General features: G+C 39.1%; 1 protein-coding gene across 6 annotated transcripts in view; it reads right to left on the bottom strand.

Moving 5' to 3' along the window:
- RELCH (RAB11 binding and LisH domain, coiled-coil and HEAT repeat containing) overlaps positions 1–19168 on the bottom strand; it is a 79487-nt gene extending 60319 nt beyond the window's left edge. For 3 of the 6 annotated variants that reach the window (XM_068931574.1, XM_068931575.1, XM_068931576.1), the window contains exons 1-2: positions 18463–19166; positions 5454–5543 (exon numbers count right to left, since the gene is read on the bottom strand). In XM_068931574.1, coding sequence (XP_068787675.1) covers positions 5454–5543; positions 18463–18991 — 619 coding nt within the window. In that variant the 5' untranslated portion in view covers positions 18992–19166. Of the gene's footprint in view, positions 1–5453; positions 5544–13241; positions 13318–18462 lie in introns of those variants that run through there. The other 3 variants (XR_011138997.1, XR_011138998.1, XM_009689936.2) reach the window with 2 other exon arrangements.
- Between the last annotated feature and the right edge of the window lie 273 nt (positions 19169–19441).

Here is a 19441-nt window from a genome sequence, read left to right as displayed (position 1 = left end):
GTGATAACATGCACAACTCTACAGTACTTGGTGAGAGGAGCTAATGCTCCTTAAGTAAGATGCATGGAAGAGTTTTGTTGCAGATCACCTAGGAGAGGAAAGAACTGAGGTTAGTCTCCTCTCCAACACAAAAGCAGAGAGCAGAAATTTGGAGCTGTGACGTTCACTTATCGTCCTGTAAGGAACGAGCATTACTGAACAAACTGTTTTGCCTTAGGGAATAAAACTGTTCCTCCCAAATTTAAATGGCTCACCTGCTTCTTCCTATAAAAAATTGAATTCATTACAGTTACCAATCAGAAAAAAGCATTGATCCTTCACTAGGTCACTGATCAGAAGTGTTGAATCTTTCAAGCAATCAGCTAAGGATTAGACCAAGATTTTCAGATTAGCTATTTTTAAATACTTCAGTTTTTACACAGCTAATCTGGTACACCTTTAAAAGAGAAGCACATATCAAGAGCGGGTGGCTTGTCTGCTCAGCTTAGATACCTAAAAACCAAGCTTTTTAAGGATTTCAGTCTGTTCACCCGCATTTATTAACTACTTACGTTGTTGAACCGTAGATGGGAAGTTAGTTATGAAGAAAAATTTGCAATTTGGGATATTGAACAAAGTGAAATTAACACATGAACTCCAATATATTGTTGGGCCTAGGCAAAGAAGTTGATGTGATAAGCTGTACTTTTTTTGATTTTCAGTATTTAGTTTTCTATAAGTTGTATTTTTTCCCAATTGTATTGTAATTTTACATTCTACAAACGAATTATCATGTCAGCCTTTTGCATACTTCAGGCAACAGCATAAAGGTAATTCTACATTGCGAAGCAACTAATAGCATCCTGACAAAGTAGTACAGTTCTCTGAAGGATAGCTAAGTATCAGCGCCTCCTGTGCTTATATAGCTTTCCTTCAATTCGAACATACCTTGCCATTATTTCTGTTTGCTTGACTGTTTTCTTAACAGTCGTTTTCAAGTTCTTCCTTGTATATTAAGTGTAAAACTCTGAAGGTCCTGAATTACGCCCTCCAAAGCTTGTACAGCATTTCTTTATATTTGATGGATTCGCACAGATGTTATGAGTTAATCACAAGAAATCTTAACTACTTGACAGAGTTAGCAATTAAGATACTAGGACAATATAGCTCAGTATCTGATGTATTCCTAATTCCCCCTTCCCTGATACAAGTCCACAAAAAGAAAAGAAGTGATCACATTCACAGGCAGCGTGAAACATTTCAGGACAAAAAACAAACAGAACTGCATCAGGACAGTGTAATACAATGCTAGAGATGACTATCAAGCTGCAAAGAAATTCTGATCAGCGTGTGGCTTCATGAACATGTTATTAGAGAATCTGTTATCATTCTAAAAGTGGGAAACCAAGACCTGGCTTATTAGCCTTATTAATGCTTGCAAGCTAATAAGAGAGGATCAGTCATACAGAAGACCTGAACTACAGCACACTGGCCTTCAGTTCCAACCTGTGGAGACTACCAGCCTGGAAGGAATTCAAGGAGGCACACAGCTGCTTAGCAGGGCTTAAGACAGCAAATGGCAACAAAAAAACAGACCTGCTTCCAGGACGAACAAACTGAACACGCAGTGTTGGCAAGTGATTGTTATATTGCAGATGTATTTTTTTTGTTTTTAAGATTGCTCTCCGAATTGTGATTGCATATGAGTAATAGGATGTGTTAAAAATGTAAACAAAAAGGCTGCAGAAAAAGCAGGAAATGCGAACCTAAGTTCAGACTAATGAAATCCCCCCAAATAATCAAGTGATTTTTGAGCCTGTCCCTTATCTTATAAACCTGACAATGGTAATGTTTCACTGCGCTTATTGGAGATAAACAGTCTAACAAGACTGCTCAGTGCTCATGCAGGAGGATCTAAGAACACAAATGACTGAAAAGGAGTTTCACTATGGACATTAAATTTATTACCATTCAAAATACAGCATAGCATTTCTAAAATTAGAGATTCTTGGAAGAGCAGACTTTAAAGGCAGGTTAGCACTACTGAATATTTTGAATTACAGAAAGTAAAGTCTTTAAGATAACAAACATACTTGTGCACAAAGTCAATTCAAGATGTGGTGAAAGACCTTAGATTGAAGGTGTCCTATCAATACAGAATGCTGTGGGTATTTGACTTCAAATTAGGCGTACTCTTAATTGGGTAGAAATAGAAAAAGTCTTCCATTCATTACTTATTTTATGAAAATGGATAGTTAAACCTAACAAATTCTTCAGCACTGACTAGCATCAACTATTTCAGCACTTCATATAAGAATTCAGATTCAAGACTTACTAGTCTTGGAGAACAAATTGTTTTCATCTAGCATATTGCAAGCTCTAAGGATGCATATATTTTTGAAACTCTGTAGATTTTAATTTTTTTTTAATCCAACTTGTTACACAGCTTTCAATTTTTGCATTAAAGTGACATAGATAAGGAGGAAAATTGCTGTTTTATAAGTTGCAATTAGTTTTGTCATGCTTGTCCACATCCTGACTTGCTTTCTGTGACTTGCATCCGTTCAGTCAAGCTGATATTACATTATTAATTATATTACATTATTAATAACAATATTACAGAAGAGACGCACTTAGCTTCCTTTCATCAGACTTCCCAAGTCACACCAACTCTTGAAAACATTTTCTGCTTCTAGGCATTTTAACACCAGATGAAACCAATTGGACTAGCAGATTCCAAATACTGAAATCCATTTCAAACAAGTATGTTTTTAGTTATTTCCCGGATTTTTTGGATTAGCAAACCAAGAAACCCAACAACTAAGTCTAACATCATCGGTAACAACAAAAACAGAAATACAAGTGCCTTCAAATAGTAGATGTCTGTTTTTGATTTGGTGCTTTCCAACATTAACATGTTAAAAAAATGCTAGTAACTGGATATGCTATAATTTTGGTTTTAAAGGTCTTCCAGCTCAGAACCAGTTTCTTTTACTGACTGATGTGTATTGATTTACTATTCTTCATTTCACTGGGAAATTAATTTAGAAATGGGTTCTGCCCAAATCAGTCTATAAAAGACAAGGGACTATCAGATCATGGCCTCAAGTTTTTCCAGCAGATTATACTTTTAGCTCCTAAACAAAGCTCCTCTTTGCTGAAAAGAAAGAGTAAGAGAAGAAATAAGCAAGGCAGATTTCTAGCTAAGTTTCAAAGTACACCTGCAGTTAAGGACTACTTCAGAAGCAGAAGTCATAAGTCAGATTTTGTTCAAAGAAGGAATTGGAAATGCAAAGTTTTTGAAGCCTCTGTTGAAAAAATGTTTTATGTGCATATTGAAAATTTTTCAGTTTTCTGTAGGAACTTATGTGCAACTGAGTTTATTGCCTAAGTAGATGTTTTTATTCAGAATTCAGGTAAGAGATTTTGAAGCAATTATAATTGAATGGAGTTTTAAGTAGATTATTTTGGAAAACTTCAAGTCTTCACAAACATCCAGAAATAATACCCACGCTTGCTTTAGTTCAAGTTCTGAAGTCACTTTTGAACAGGTCATACAGAAACCTCTTCAAATGAGCACAGAAATGTAAATATCCTGCCATATAATTTGCTTGTCTATTACATATGATGGAGTGGACAAACAACACACTGTGATCCTCAAAATCCTCTTATGGCGTATTTCAATTTCATATTTAATTTTAGGATATATTTATTTAATACTGGAAGCAATCAATATTTTGTCAGGTTCCCTCAGAAGATGGATGTCAGTTCTCTGATTGATCCTTAAACAGCTCTTATCCAATTAGTTACTAAGGAAAGCTTCAAGTTAGGATCAAACTAGCTCTTTTAGTAATATGTTTGCCAAGAAGGACTGGCTATAAATAGGAAAAAAAATATTATCAAGATAAGGAGAAAATTAAAAAAAAAAATCTGAAAGCTGATTGCTTCAGCCTTGTAGTTCAGGACGATTCAGGAACACTTGGGTTCCTTAAACACACTTTACATAGAACATCAATTGTTTATTTAGGATTGCTTCCCTCCTTGAAACCGAAACTTTGACTACATATATTGCAAAAGACAATAATTAGATAGTATTAAGAATCTGGAAGTTTCTGTATAAGTGAAAGAACAACAATTATCTATAGTTCCATGCCAGGCATCAAAAAACCTGAATATATTTCATGTTCCTGAAGTTCATGAAGTTCATTCAGTCATTTGCCTGATCAACAATGGCCAGGGAAGAAAAATGAGATTTCTCCAATGCTTTTGTTTCTCTCTGGGTCATGGTTGTTGCCATTTAGACTAACTGAGAGAATGAACGTCAGAGCGAAGAACCTTTACAGAACTATGCATCAGCAGCCTCTTCTTTGTTTAGTAATACTTGACAGCATTTCTGCTGGGATAAAGCATGGTGGTTTGGAGCAAGAGACAACAGTATGGAGCAGAAGTGCAATAGCTTGCATCATTTCATGTTTAATAAAGCTAAATGATGTAAATAATGGTCACAGCCTGGACAACCTTCACATGCTTATGATATTAAATGGTATTATTTGATGGAAAGTAAACTGAATTCTGCAACAATTTCTAGAGAGGTTTAATATTTTTCTCTAGAGAACCTGTGAATAGCTTAAATTCTGAATTTAGAAAAAAGCCTGAATTAGAGTAGCATGGTTCACGTGCAAGTGAAATTATTATAATCCAGCATAAAAGAAAAGTAGCCTCTGCCTTTGGTTAGATAATCATAAATCTGAAGTTAAAACTCCCACAGACTTAGTTTAAGAACAACTGCAAGAGGGAAAAAAAAATCCCTGTCACTTCCTTGAAACAACCTTATACAATGCAGAAATCTAAAGAGAAGAAAAGCATAATTCAGATTTTTTAAAGAAAAGATTTGTGGAGCTCAGAAAACCCCAAATTTACTCTGGATCTGAATAATTCTTGTTTGATCTACACAACGGCTATGTTTAACAGATGATTCACTAGAGATCCATACATTATAAAGGTGTTACCTGAGTAGTAGTCACAGACTACTGTGCAGCATTTGTTAAACGTGTTACAGCTAAGTAGTAGAGGTCAGTAAACAGTATCAAAATATTGTTCTATTGTCAAAACAACTGGGCACTATTATCAAGTATACTGGTTGCTACTATGCTGGTGAGGTGTAAAACTGTAGAATTATATAAAGTACCACCTACCTGAATATTTGCTATTTAGAAAGACATTGTGCTTTTATATGTTCTTAGGAAAAATAAAAAATAAAAAAGCCACTCAACAGTAATGCTGTAATACATGGACCTGAAATTTGGTATGTCATAAAGTGACTACTTAAATACCTAAAGCAAAGTCTTCTCATCTTCAAGAACGTTCATTTAAACATACTGCTGCTAACTCTACCATTTGATTTGTTGTTTTTAAGTGTTCTATGATTCCTGTACCAAATAAAGGAAGAAAGAAAGAAAAAAAAAAAAACTTACCTGCTACTCTTTCATCTGCTTCCCTATTGCCATCATCAGAGTATCTTGCAAAATCTAAGGAATCAAGAGTACTGATGCTTCCAGCGCGATCTTAAAGGAAGGGAAAAAAAGACATTTGAAAAGTGGAAGAGAGAGTTGACTAGCTTTAACAGAAAAAGTCAAAACATCATTTCAGTAATTGTAAATCAAAGGCTAAGTAAGTGTTTTGTGTGAAAAGTCTCTCTCTGATTTTTTAAAGTATATAAATCACCATGGTGAGAGCATGATTGTAAAGTGAAAAAAATCCAACCAACCAACCAACCAAACCCCAACATTCCAGCAAGATTAGCGAACAGCCACTGTAGTAATTTCCTCCCATTCACTCCCCAAAAGGTTTACCTTCCCTGTATGTTAGGAAAAAAATCCTATAGCTCCTTCCCTTTTCCACTACTTGCCCGAGAGCTCTGCTTGGACAATCAGATGTGCACACAAAAGCAAACAGATATAAGTGCTTTGCAGTAAGTTCAAAGAATAGCAGTTCTGTTCCCATTTTATGCAAGCCCATAAGTGCCCCAAGTTATCTACTTCCTTTTCCCATTTTTACTATTTTAGGGCCTGTTAACATGGACAAATGCTTCTGTACATTATCTCCTGATTCTAGCCACTAACTTCAGTATATACCCACTTAACACAAAATTTGCCAAGTTATGTATTAGCTGGTAAAATGAAAGTAAAACAAGTGCAGTTCATGGTACTGCAGTTACAGTACACTCTGGAATTCAATTCCTAAATACAAAACATTCAACAAATTCAGTAAGCAGCATAAGCTTCTAATTTGACATCAACATTTTTCATTTCAGTAAAATACGAAAACAGAATGCACACAATTTTGGTAATTTCATGTCCATTGAAGTACATGTTCAACTTTTCATTAGAAAAATGTGTAAAGAAATGCTCAAATAGTCACAGAACCCAAAATAAATAGGATGTGTTCCTAACGCAGATGAATCTTACACCATTATACCAAGTATCTTAGTATCTTTCCTCTCCTTTTGAAATCAATTTCTATATAGCCCTGCAGAAAAATAACTTTAATTACATTACAGCTATAATCAGACTGATAAAGCACAAATTCCACATGGTTGTCAGGGAAGGAAAAAAAAAAAAAAACCACTGAAAACCATTAGTGGGAATAAAAGCAATCACCTGACACTCAAATTCTGCTGTAACTAACATCACAGAAGGTAAAGTATTTAAATCTGAGAAAAAATTAAATTGTGCGCTGTGTCAGAAAATTAAAGAATCTATTAGAAAACTATTCTTTTTTTGTCTGCTTAAGTTTAAGTCTTACAGGTCCCTCAAGGTCTTGTGACATCTTCTCTGCATAATAGGCCAGCACTAGAAGGAAATACGAGCATCCGGCTCGATTAAAGCATCTATACCTACTTGAAAAGCTTCAGAGCATACCAAGCTTGCCAACTCAAGCTAAGTTCTACAGTAACAAAACTAAAGTGTCTGGCAACCTTCATTTGCCTGGTTGATACAGATATCTATATATCTCAATATTATGATAATCTGTAGACATCTAAATTTTTCCTCTGAGTATGCTTTCTCAACCAGCCAAAGAAATAGACTATTATTCCTGAATGAGTCTCTATTCAGTATTTAGTTTTAAACTTCTCCGTTTGTTTACAGATTATGGTCTTATTTATTGCACTGTTTTGAAGATGCATTTAATAATTCCCTGTAGGCTGTTCTATAGTGCTTAGCCACATAGTAAAAATTCTTCCTTTTACAGCACCTCTGCAAAATGGATGGTTGTGAAAATAATCCAGGTTTCACACATTGGGAACCACAGTTGGTGTGATTAAGTTCAAAAGTAAACATGAATTTTGAATGCACAGTGTGAAAGGCTTCACATCTGCCTTTCCAGAACACCTAGCACTTTGTTCAGCATAATGCTAAGCACTGCTCCAATTCATTTCATTTGTAGTTGCAAGCTTCCTCAAATCTTTTGAAAACTGATTCTAGTCGAAAGTTAAACATAAAGAAACTGAGAACACACAAACAGAAATACCAATGAACAAACACTTTTAAAGAAGTGACTCAGTCTTACATAGAATCACTGCAGCAAAAGCAGAAACACAACTCTCCTCCCACAGTCTTGCCATGCTCACAGTGCAACTTCCAATTTCCCTTGCAAGGCAGGTAACATCAGAACAATCAATTTTTCAGGTAAAGTCAACAACATCATCGTTACTGAAGCACCCAAACCTGTATGCAACATAGGCTTTTTCATGTTACTAGCAGCACATCTTAAAGGCAAAGGCTCCCCTGCAACTGATAAAATAAACCCAGCCATAATACACACAAACATATTTGTCAAAGCAGCAGCCAGAAACTTGTAGAAAAACCGTCCAATGTGCTAAGAATCATTAATTCATGCCATGGCTGTTTCCTTGTACCATTAACTCCCTCTCCTGGTAACCCTGATCCTTCTTCCTGTCTGAAAACCACCTGTCTCAGGTCTTCTCGCTATCATCCCCCCAACATGCTCAGTCCAACATACCCAACCAACTGACTTCCCTATCATGCAACTAACCTTCCTTTTTAGAAAGGTAAGTTAGCCTATATTAAGCTTGGTGCTGTCATTACAAAACCAAGTCAGTTTGAGTGCTAGTCATTATCTCCACACTGTTCAACCTGAAGACAAAGACAGTTTTCATTTTAAACCTCATGTATCACATAGCACCTGGAAGAAGGGGAATCTGACTCTACACTGAGAACTGGGTGAGAGTATCCAGATGAATGCCTAAGGAATAGAAACAGTAACAGAGAAGGCTGTATACACACTGGCGGAACAGCATCTTCTCCTCAATTTATTGTCCCTTTAGACTATACATGCTGCAGAACTTAAGTCGGGTACTTACAGCTACTACAGTGCAAGTCAAACTAAATGGTATAGCTTGAATAACGTGACAAAAGGCATCCACCACTACTTTGCCATATTATAGTGTGTTTAAAATACAAGGTGTGGCCAAAGCAGTGGTTTCTACTACTAAGGCAAGAGGCCACCAGTGCTGAAATACTTTGGCTGAGATGCATCCTGGCCAAACTGGCTTCACAAGCATCAGTGAATCACCAGCACTAAAGCTTCATCTTGCTAAACCCCAGCTATGGGGAAAGCCCAGTCACTGCTGATGCTGCACTGCCACAGCTTCCTGCTGAAGTAAAGCTTTCAAGCCGGAGGAAAGGAAGAGATGCAGGAGCTGCTCCCTCTCCCTTCAGCGTAGGTATGGCTGTTTGCTTCTACTACCAACCTGGAAAGGCATGCTCGAGCACAGCCAAGCTGGGTGAGGTCCAAGTGCAAGGTCCTCCTCCTCGTGCTTGGGCTGTAAGACTTGTAGTGCCACATGAACCTTGCCTACTTTGGCTAGGCACAGTAGCAGCTGTGCCTCGGGGCAGAGACTGCCAGCCAAGGCTGGGCGAGTACTGGGCAGCAACTGGACCTGCTCCTTCTCTTAAATGCCACAGCAGCATTACTGACCTAGATTTTCCCACTGCTGATTTTCCCACTTGTTACATGAATTTTGCAGTAGTTATTTAAACATATTGGAACTTCTAAAGTAACAGAACTGACTTCCACACAGAAACGTGAACAGCTCGTAATAGCAAGCAAAGAGGGATTACTGATAGAGGCTACTAGCCCATCAGCCCATGAGATTACCTGGGCTAACAAGGGGAAAGAAAGGCACATGAGACAAGTAGCTGAACGTACTGCACAGGCAAATGAGTGGAAACACCAGGGCTGACAAGCAAGCAGGATATGCTACCAACAGCGGAGTCACGGCACCCACCTGGCAGAGCTGTGCTGAAGAATGCCTAAAGCGGAACAAGGGTATGCTTGCCCCAACTCCTCATATATATATAAAACATTTAACTGTGTGGCTAACCATGCCTGTTATGCCATTCGCTACTACTTTATTCATAGGCCGTCATCAGTGGAGGTTTACCTCCTAAGAGCAAGTCCATCCTCCAAAAAACAATGAAATAACGTTTTACAATCTCAATTTTAATGCTTCCATAGCGGATGCGTTTGCACAGCAAAGGATTAAGGGGTGAAAATGATTTGTCCTGGTGGGCAACACAGTGGCCTCATTCAGTAGGAAAACTAGCAGTGCTGTCTGAAGCAGTTTTTACAAGTCTATGATATGTTGCATGTTCCTGTTTGGTAAAGCTACAATAAATGACAAGTAGAACTATATTAAACAATTACATATAATTTCTTCTTAGAATGTTTTTATTTCTTTTTTTTGTTATTTCATTTGAAGATAGCAGTTTTTCTTTCTTCACCGAATGGAGACATGCTGGGATTGATTTCTGCAGAGTATGGATGATGGTTTTGTACTAACATACTAGGCGTAAAGTTATTATCCAGACTAAAAGACCTTTTTCTTGGTACAGTATTTTCATTAACTATCTCCAAAAAAGACAATAACTCTCCAAAATAAGTAATTACAATAGGTAGACATGAGAGGTCTACTTATAGCTGTTTTTCCCTAGATAAAATCCACATAGTATACACAAAGTCTGGCTTAAAACGGAAAGGATTTTGTTGTAGAATATTAAATATCCAAGTGAAAAGCTACATTTGATCTTTATTTGCAGGAATTTTCTTTGCACTGCCAGTTGTTCTGTATGTATGCTAATCAAAAACAAACTTCTAGTAGCCAGTTATTACTCTGATCAGCTTAAACTGTAGTAACTTTTTCAATACAAGTGAACATTTATGCTTAGTGATGCAAAATTGATTTCTCTTTTTCAGGTGTAGTATCGTTATTACTTCTTGAATTTCAAAGGGAAAAAAATTGAATTCTTGGTCCTCTGTGCTTTAGGTACAATAAAAGAACTGTGAAAGTTAGTTCAGATTAAGCCCTAAGTATATAAAAATATATTTGAGACTTGTTTGTGTTGGTGCTAAAGAAGTCAGCCAACTAGGTATTTTACCAACCCTGAATACTCAAGACTTGCAACAAACTAATCCTTACAGCCATAGAACAGATGGCCTGCTGTCTTTTAGAAATACTGGTCTATAAAAGTACTTCCTTGAATAACTGACATCTTCAGCTATCCTCCACAACATCACAGGCAGAAACAGTAGGATCTGAGGAAATCTGGGAATAAACTTCCTCTTATATTACTTGCCCATGCTTAAAATCCACATTGGTGCTGAACTGCAAAAATGAGTATGTGAATAAACCAACAGGCAAGCAGGATAACATTCACGAATGTGAAAAAAATAAAAACCTGAAGAGCTTTAATGGAGTCCTATTTATATCAATTAAGGGGGCAAACACCACTAACACCTCAAAAGTGATTTTATCAATTCAGAGCTCAAATATGTCGCTGCATTAGTCAGCAACTGGAATAAATATATTGTGCAATATATATGAACGAATTAAACTACTTAAAAAGAAATTTCCCTCAAATGATACTGCAAGATCCCTTACTGTAAGCCTGACCAAATTTCACAAGCCAACTGTGACGCAACATTATTTTGAAGTCTTAATATGGCTGTTGCATTTAAAACTTGTGCTATCCTTCAGCTTGTTCCAAGCTTACCCCTGCTGGATCAGCCAGCAATGTAAACTTGATCCATGACAGCAGATACCTGATCGCTAGTAAGACCTACAGGAAAGAAACAGACTTATTCATCAAAATTTTAAACTAATTTTAACCTGCAGAGTGAACTTATACTGCATCAACACAACACATTGCTATGGTTACTCTGATATAGAACTAGGACCCTTAAAGTCTAACTTACTGTATCAGGCACTACGTTACAAGCACCTGGCCTATCAGCATTGTTTTTGTCACTGCATATGCCTGTCTTGCCCTGTCCCAGATGTTCTCATTCAGTATGAGACCAGCTGAATTTTCAAAGTTGGTGTGTGCTGGAACAAAGTTCATAAACCATCATCAAATGAAAAGGAAATTAAGATAAGTTACTAGAACAAATCTTACTTTTTGAGCTGCTAGAGCTTACAAGTTATCTAGAATTCTTCCAACAGATTTTTAAGATGATCAGATAACACTAGTCCAGGAGAGGAAATCCAAATTAGACTAAAAATAGATGATCAATATATTTATCTTCTTCATATTATTAACGAGCTATGAAAATTCACAGAAAGTACATGAACCTAAAACTGCTCAGAGAAAAAAAAAATTTGTGCTGGCCAAGAACGAAAAATTAAATCAATTGCCAGATATGCATAACAAACGCTTTGTAGATACAATGCATTCCCCTGGAACACAGCGGAAGCTCACTAGAAGGAAGAATTACAAGTAGAAAATAGATAGGTCTTCCACCCTAGCATAGAAATAAGCTACCCACAAGTAACCAAATTGGGTTAAGATATAGATACAGATGCACCTGATGACTTCATGGAGAGCCATACCAACAACAAATGTACTGCCTCTGGGGGGAGTTTACTGTATATAGACAGTCTCAGGCAGCAGCCAAATCAATAGAGCGGAAGAATTAAGCTAGCCTTGCAGAAACCTATTTGAATGCTGCTGTAGTGAACACTGAGGTCCAGGGGATACTGTATTAGCTTGGTCGTAGCGTTAAACCCAACCTGGCTTCCTACGTGTGTGCTGCAGTGTGCTTGAGCCAATAGAGTGTCCCAAAACAAAAGGGCTAAGCGAGAAGCACGGCGCAGAGGTGCTCCCTCCAGCTCCAGAGCCCCGCGGGCTTCAGCAGAAATCAGAAAGCAGCAACGGAATCAAGTTAACTCCATATGCTCAGTGCTGCTGCCCTGCCTTTCTCGAAATGTATCATATGACTTGCATTACAAGGGCTTTTCCATTCCCCACAGCGACCTAACTCTCTGCAATACTCTCTGTCACCACGCAAAATTATTTTATATTAATCCCATCCTTAACTGGCTGTCTTTGATGAGGGACTATTTAAAGTCTAACAGATATTGCCATTCTTAGTTCTCAAGTGTTGCTTTCTCTCTTTTTCTGCTCCATATTTCAAATTCTAGTATGTTCCCCCTTCCCTGGTTTCTTCATTTATCTCAAAACAAGAGTAAATTTTCCAATTTTTAGCAACATGTGTCCAGCCATATTCTACAAAGAATTAGACTGGAAATAAACTAGAATATTTTTGCCATAAGTTTTCTTAGACAGTCCTGTCAAATGACAACATTCAAACATATCTTTCTAAAGAGTCTGTCAGCTCATCACTCTCCCTCCCCCAACATCAAACCAAGAGCAGAAAGTACTTGTTATATAAATATGAAATTCTTATTCTGTGAGTTTCTACATACAAGTATTTCCTCCAATTCAAAAGCAAAGCTATCAGATGCACCACCATCATGCTGCGTTATATTGCAGGAAGGGAGGAAGAAAACTGCCTCTCTCCTATGTTGGACAGGGAGAAAGAGTTCAGTATTTGTCAAAGGCTCTTTTTTTTTTTTTTAAAAAAGAAATCAAGATGAAAAAATGTTTTTAAGAAAAAGGTTTTAACGGCTTGTCCAACAAACTCAGTAAGCACTTTGTGCCATGTCTAAGCCATGTGCATCATGAACAAAAATATGAAGCTTGTGAAATGCTGTACTGAAATCATGCAGAGTTTGATTCCAGGCCAGAGAAGAATACAACTCAGCTTCTCAGACCTGTTTTGTCTCTGCATCTTTAAAACATGTTAGAAAACCAAATACAAATAACACATTTGAGATAAACAGTTATGACTTTAAACACATAACAGTAACACATTTTAGTATAAGAATGCTTATGACTTACCTCCATAAGATATGATATGTCTTATACACTGATAAGGAAGACACTTCTGATATGGCATTTGAAATAGTGAAGTTGCTTACAATGCCTATATACCTATATATATACATATACGTAAACACACACAAACACACATAGATATAGAATGTCAGAACTTGTTCCAAAATTTAGTTTAGTTTGAAGCTATGAGAACTTATTGAAAAAAATCCTTTTTCTACATAACTGAGTTTATAGAACACATCTAGTATTTACAAATTTTAAACTAATCAAGATGAGGGACTCTGTACCTAGATCAGCTTTCAACACAGCCAATTACCTAAATTACCAGGGCTTGTTTACAAATACTAGACAAACCTTCTAATATCAGGCAATTAATCCTGTATAAAATTTCCAGCAAGCGTTCTCCTAGCAGGACAGAATCTGCAGGTCATGTCTTCAACCAAGAAGAAGATAAATCTCAGAGGAAGGAAAGCTAACTCAATATACCTTAGTTAGGATTGAATTTATATATAGTGGAGCTTAAAAAGCCGATATGCAAAGCTCCAGCTAATTTTATTGCTGTTTCCCTTCTTCTCTCCACAAAAAAATCCCTCCTCCTAACATTAAAACAGGCAGAAGGGAACATGTGCTGCTTCAGCACAAAATAGGTTTGTTTTGCTGAAATTTCAACCAAACTTTTCCACAGTGAGGAAGGCAGAACTGAACATCCATAGGCACCTTAGCTAGTTCAATTTGTGAGTTTATAGTTACAGTTATGTGTTTATACTTCTCTATTAGTAAAGTCAACTTCAGAGCATGATGGAACTCACCATCACTCCCTCTCAGGTTTCATTCTGGCAGTTCTGAAAGGCACTTAGCTCCCCTTTCCTTCAGCATTACATAAAAGCATCTCATCCTTTGACTCTTTACTACTTTTAAGGAAACGATATTCAGTCTTTCCCATCTGTCAATAACAGTTTTGATTTCCTATTTGTCCACATCTCTGTATTCTCTCCTTATTAAGGGGAGTACCTCTCTTGAAAGCTGCTGTCTCACCAAGTCCTCCTACCACCACAGCATCTAGAAAGGTGGACAACAAAACCACATCTTTGTTTATTTTCATAAAGAAATCAACAAGAGCTTTGAGCTGACAACCAAAGACTAGCTGATAACCAAAAACATCAGAAAAACGGATATTGTTTTCTTCCCAATTTCCAATCTTATTTAGACTGGCATTTTGGCTGAGATACAGCAAATTTTTGAGACAGTCCCATCTTGCTATGCATTCCTACACAGCAAAAATATGGTGGGACACTGATTATAACAAGATCTGTACATATTCACTGTGTCTGCAATTTAGGATTCAGAATTGTTATCAAAAAAGTCCTTTCTCACAATAGCATATTCAATCTTCTCTTGCCATACAACTTCTTCCACAAAGACTCACCTGAATTTCAAAGGCCATAAACAAAAACAGAGCGCTACTCTATTACAGGTGAAACAACAAAACTAGACATTTACTACACAGAAGCAGAATCCACTTCATACTTTTTTACTCAAAAATTAAATTAATATAGTCAGAATCGACTCCATGGGAAGTTAAAAAATACTACTATTTGGGAAATAACTGGGGACAAATACCATCTCCTTAAAAACATAAGTGTAACATGATCAAATCCTTTTTTATGACTTGCACTAGATCTATTTCAAATTTTGAGAATGTTGAGCTTTGATAGCCATAAACAAGAAAACAAATGACAGACTTTAAAGTTAGTTCTAGCAGCATAAATTGCATCCTTTCAGCAAAGGGCATTTGTCAAGCCTAGCACCTGAAGGGCACAATGCCAACATGAGAAAGAAGGAATTCTTCATCCATTGTCCTAAAATTTGAATTATGGCTGTTAACACAGAGCACTCATCAATAGAAGAGTTAAGGTTGGGTAACAGGGATGACATATTTGAGTCAGCATTATTTTTAAATTCAAATGCCTCATTTGTACTGTACTTCGTTATACAGAGATGACAGGGAAGGGGACACAAATTTAAATTTAGTATACGTAAGTACAAGCACCACTACATAGACCACAGCCTTGTAAAAAATGAGAAATGCAGTATAGAGAACAGGCTTCCAAACTACGCAGTCATACCACCAGCTTTAGACAAGTGGTATCAAAATGCTCTAGCCCCTCTGGAGCTAATGCTATTGAAACCAACGGTAGAAGCTGACATAAAAGAAGTTGGGGAAGATCTAACAGAGCTATGGTGTATGAAAGACGATGACTACACGCAGGTGCTATATGTCTAAGCGACTCCTTATTCACAAGGTGAATTAATATTAAAGTAAAACAACAGCTGTGGAATATACATATGTGGAATATATCTGATTATCAAATGCTAATTAAGTACTCAGAAGCCTGGCTCAAAGACAAAACAGCTAAGTCACTTGCTGATCACATGATACTAGTTGTCTTTTTCTAGCTCCTATGATATTTCATTGAAACTTCTCTGTAACAGCCTAGAAAGAGGTTAAAAAACGCGCACACACACACACACAAGAAATTCCAGCATGCTCTTATCTTTTAGCTGGTTTAAAAGGATCCTGAGAAATTTGCCTTGCTCCATGGAAATCCTCAGGCAGAATTCCAGACATACTTCACATTCAAAGAGAATTGTGGGTCAAACTTCTGTACCCACTAGCATTATCAAAACCTCAGTGTACAACTATAGAAATTTATCTAATTTCTGTGAAAAAAAAATTGCAGGTGCAAGGCAAGTGCTGTGAACAAGTTACAACTTAAAATATCAACAAATATCAACATAAATGAAAATTTTCTTTTTTTTTTTTATTTTGAGCACATGACAATTTTTATCACTCAAACATCAGATTCAAGTGACCTTCAAATAATAACCTTGCTAAACTCCACTACTTCACTACATTTAACAGCTTCTTCGAAGAAACCTACCGTTTTATTTTTGAAACTCTTTTGCTGTGTACTTAGAGTAAAAGCAAAGACAGTGAAAGTAATTGGACACTGTTCACTACTCACTTAAATTTATTGCAAATCTCCATGAGAAGATCCATCCAACTGCTGAAGAGAATGCAGGAACTACACACTGGACTTCTTAACAGAAATGAATTCTTCAACTAAATTAGGATACTGCCTATGGCTTATTTCTTGAACCAAACCTAATACCAGATGCTTAAGAGGAAAGTGGAAAAAAACTCTTGTAAAAAGATCATATATTTTTCAGCCCAGAGTCTTCTGCAATCTGTTTTTTAACATTTGGAAATTGGCCTCAATTCACAGACTGCAAACTTTATTGTCTCTTGTTAACATTAACCACAACCAGGCTGAAGAGCACTGACAACTGCTAGCTCTATGCTAGATACCAGATCTCAATAACATCTAATTGCAGTAAGTCCAAAAATCTACTTAAGTTACACTAAAGTACATTTTGTTTGATTGTTCTGGATCTATCAGCTCTCAATGTCACTCAATGACAATTTTCTTTTGAACCATTTTTGAGACAAAAGAAAAACACTTTGGGAAAAAACCCTCTAAACTGCCACTTATACTTAAGCTTTAGGTTAAGGTTTATCATGATCTTTACTTTAATTGTGTCTCAGTGCTATCATACTGCTCCAAAAATAAGTTTTTGTTCTCTTCCTCCTCCTCTCTCTCTCTCCCCCTTGCTTATTTTTTAAAAATTTTTATTTTCAATAGTGAGGTTCTGTTGCAATTTATCACTCAGCAGGTCAGCACAGTAATCATTAAGATGTTCTCAAGTAATTTAACATTGGTCTAGAATTCCAAGAAGTGACATTCTGCATGCATAACAGGCTGCAGGTTCTTCTAACTCTATTGGAGTATGTATCCTATCGGTAAAACATGTCATGCTAACAAAGAAAAGATAATGTTTAGTCATTAGATGAACTGACTGGAATCCCAAAGGAAGCTGCTTTTAATTAAACATAAATTTAGGTACTTTGTAGCTTTGAAGCACAAGTTTTTCCAACATTCACCAATCTTATCATGGAGATGAATGTACTGAAGCTCTCAGTCCTTCAAAGCCAAGTATGAAATCCAAGGTTTAAATACCATAGTAAGAATACAAAAAATCCATATAATTTCTAAAAGATACCAAAAAGCAATAACAAGATGAAAGTCTAGATGTCTCCTAATACTGTCAGCCACATAGAAATATTATTAGTCCTTTCCAAATGTTAAGTTTAACTGCTTAAGTTGTACTGCATGTTCTTACAACAGTAGAAACGTTTTTTTTTTAAATAAGCAAAAGTAGAAGATTACTTACAACATTACTCCAGGTGTCAGAAAACACACATACACATTAACAAATCTCTCGACTGTCTGTTGACCACAACCCTTATCATTCCTGTATTGTGCACAAGTTCATTAAGTCCTCAGAAGTCAGGTAGTTGGGCAGCTTCTCTCTCTCTCAAACTCACTTACGTAAGCTTCCTTAAAAATATAGTAACGACTTCACTTCTAAAACTCTACTTTTCTTGACAGTAATATTGATAAAATAGGGAAGTAATTTTAATCTAAGCCATTTACTCTACCATTAAACCTCAAAAGCTCTTAAACCCAACTATGTCATGATTTTCCAAATTGTATGCACTACCTTTTCTCCTGAAAGCTGTATTGATTATTTTTCCCTCAACCCCTACTCTTGGTGAACCAAAGACCGCAGGCACTCAGTAAACCTATACAGAAAACACCGTATTAGCTGTTGTCCCTGACTGAGTAACGTCAGTGAAATTTAGAAAGCTATCATTCAAAGACTCGGCCGTTCCAACACATCAGCAGAAATAACATGCTGGCCTCTGACAGCTTATTTTTGACAACTTTTAGACTTTAAACATATCAGTCACGGTTACTGCTTAACCTTAGGAACAAGAATCCCGAACACATGACCCACATTCTGATAACAGGTGCCAAAGAAAACACAAAAGCCCTAAGACAGCTAATAATTAAAGCTGAAATTCCTCACGTTACTCTTACATCTGGCACATGTGTGACCTCGCAGGAAGACTGCGGCTGGACAAGGTGTGCGTGCGGGACCCGGCCAACACCTGCCCCGGCCCTACATCCTCTAGGGCCACGTCGGGCCCTGCCCCGGCTGCCCCGTTCCCACAGCCTCCCCCGACCCCAGGCACAGGCTAAAGAAAAAGGAAGAGAAGCCCCCGCTCCCCGGGGGCCCCCCCACGGCCCAGGTCACTTACTGAGCTGCCCGGCTCCGGGCTCCCTGCCGCCGGCGGCCGCTCCGCCGAGCACGCCGCCGCCCAGGCCGCCCAGGGCCCCGCCGGCGGGCGGCGTGCCGCTCTGCCGCTCGAAGTTGCCCGGGTTGGAGAAATAATCGCGCAGGCGGGGCAGCTCCCGGCCGCTCTCCAGCAGCTCCGTGTGCAGCTCCAACGCCGTCAGCAGGAACTGGTCCCGCAGCAGCTGCGCCGCCAGCGCGTCCATGGACACCCGCGGCGGCTCCCCCGCACCGGGGCCCGCGCCGCCGCCGCCGCCCGCCCCCGCGCCGCCGCCGCCGGCGTCGCCCGGCGCCGCCACGCGCAAACCGGGCAGCGCCTCGGGGCTCCCCGCGGCTGCCACCGCCGCCGCCTCCTCCTGCGGGGACAGCGGCCCGCCCGGGTCGTTGCTGCTGCTGCTGCCGCCGCCGCCGCCAGGCCCGGACTCCTCGGGCTCGTCCTCCTCGGAGTCGCTGAGGAAGGGGTTCACGCTGCTGCCCCCGCCCGCCGCCGCCATCTTACAGCCCGACGCGGCGCTGCCACTGCCGAGGCTCTACCGCCGCCAAGCCCGCGCGGCGCCGCCGCCGCGGCCCCTTCGCACACGGCCGAGACCGGGGCCGCCGCCAGTCCCCCCCGCTTCTACAGGCGCTGCCGCCGGCGGCGGCAACAGCAGCTCCCTCACCACCGCCTTCCTCCTCCCCCTCGGCCGCCACCCACCGCTCCCACTACCGGCTTCCGGATCGCAGCTCTCGCGAGACTTCCCCAGCCAACCGCAAGCGACACGCTCGCCGCCAGCACCCACCCCTCCCAGCCAAGAGCCCACCTCCCTCCGCGCGGGGAGCTCAGGGCGGGGCCGGAGGAGGAGGTGGTTTGGCAAGGGGGCGGGGCTCGCGCGTGACGCCAGGGCAGTGGGCGTGGCCCCCCGGCCTGGGTGGGGCGCGGCGGGGCCAGCGTCATGGGCGGGCTT

Source organism: Struthio camelus, chromosome 2 (genome assembly GCF_040807025.1).
Source record: "Struthio camelus isolate bStrCam1 chromosome 2, bStrCam1.hap1, whole genome shotgun sequence".
Taxonomy (NCBI): domain Eukaryota; kingdom Metazoa; phylum Chordata; class Aves; order Struthioniformes; family Struthionidae; genus Struthio; species Struthio camelus.
The sequence above is the reverse complement of the archived record's forward strand: the minus strand, read 5'-3'. Positions and strand labels throughout refer to the sequence as shown.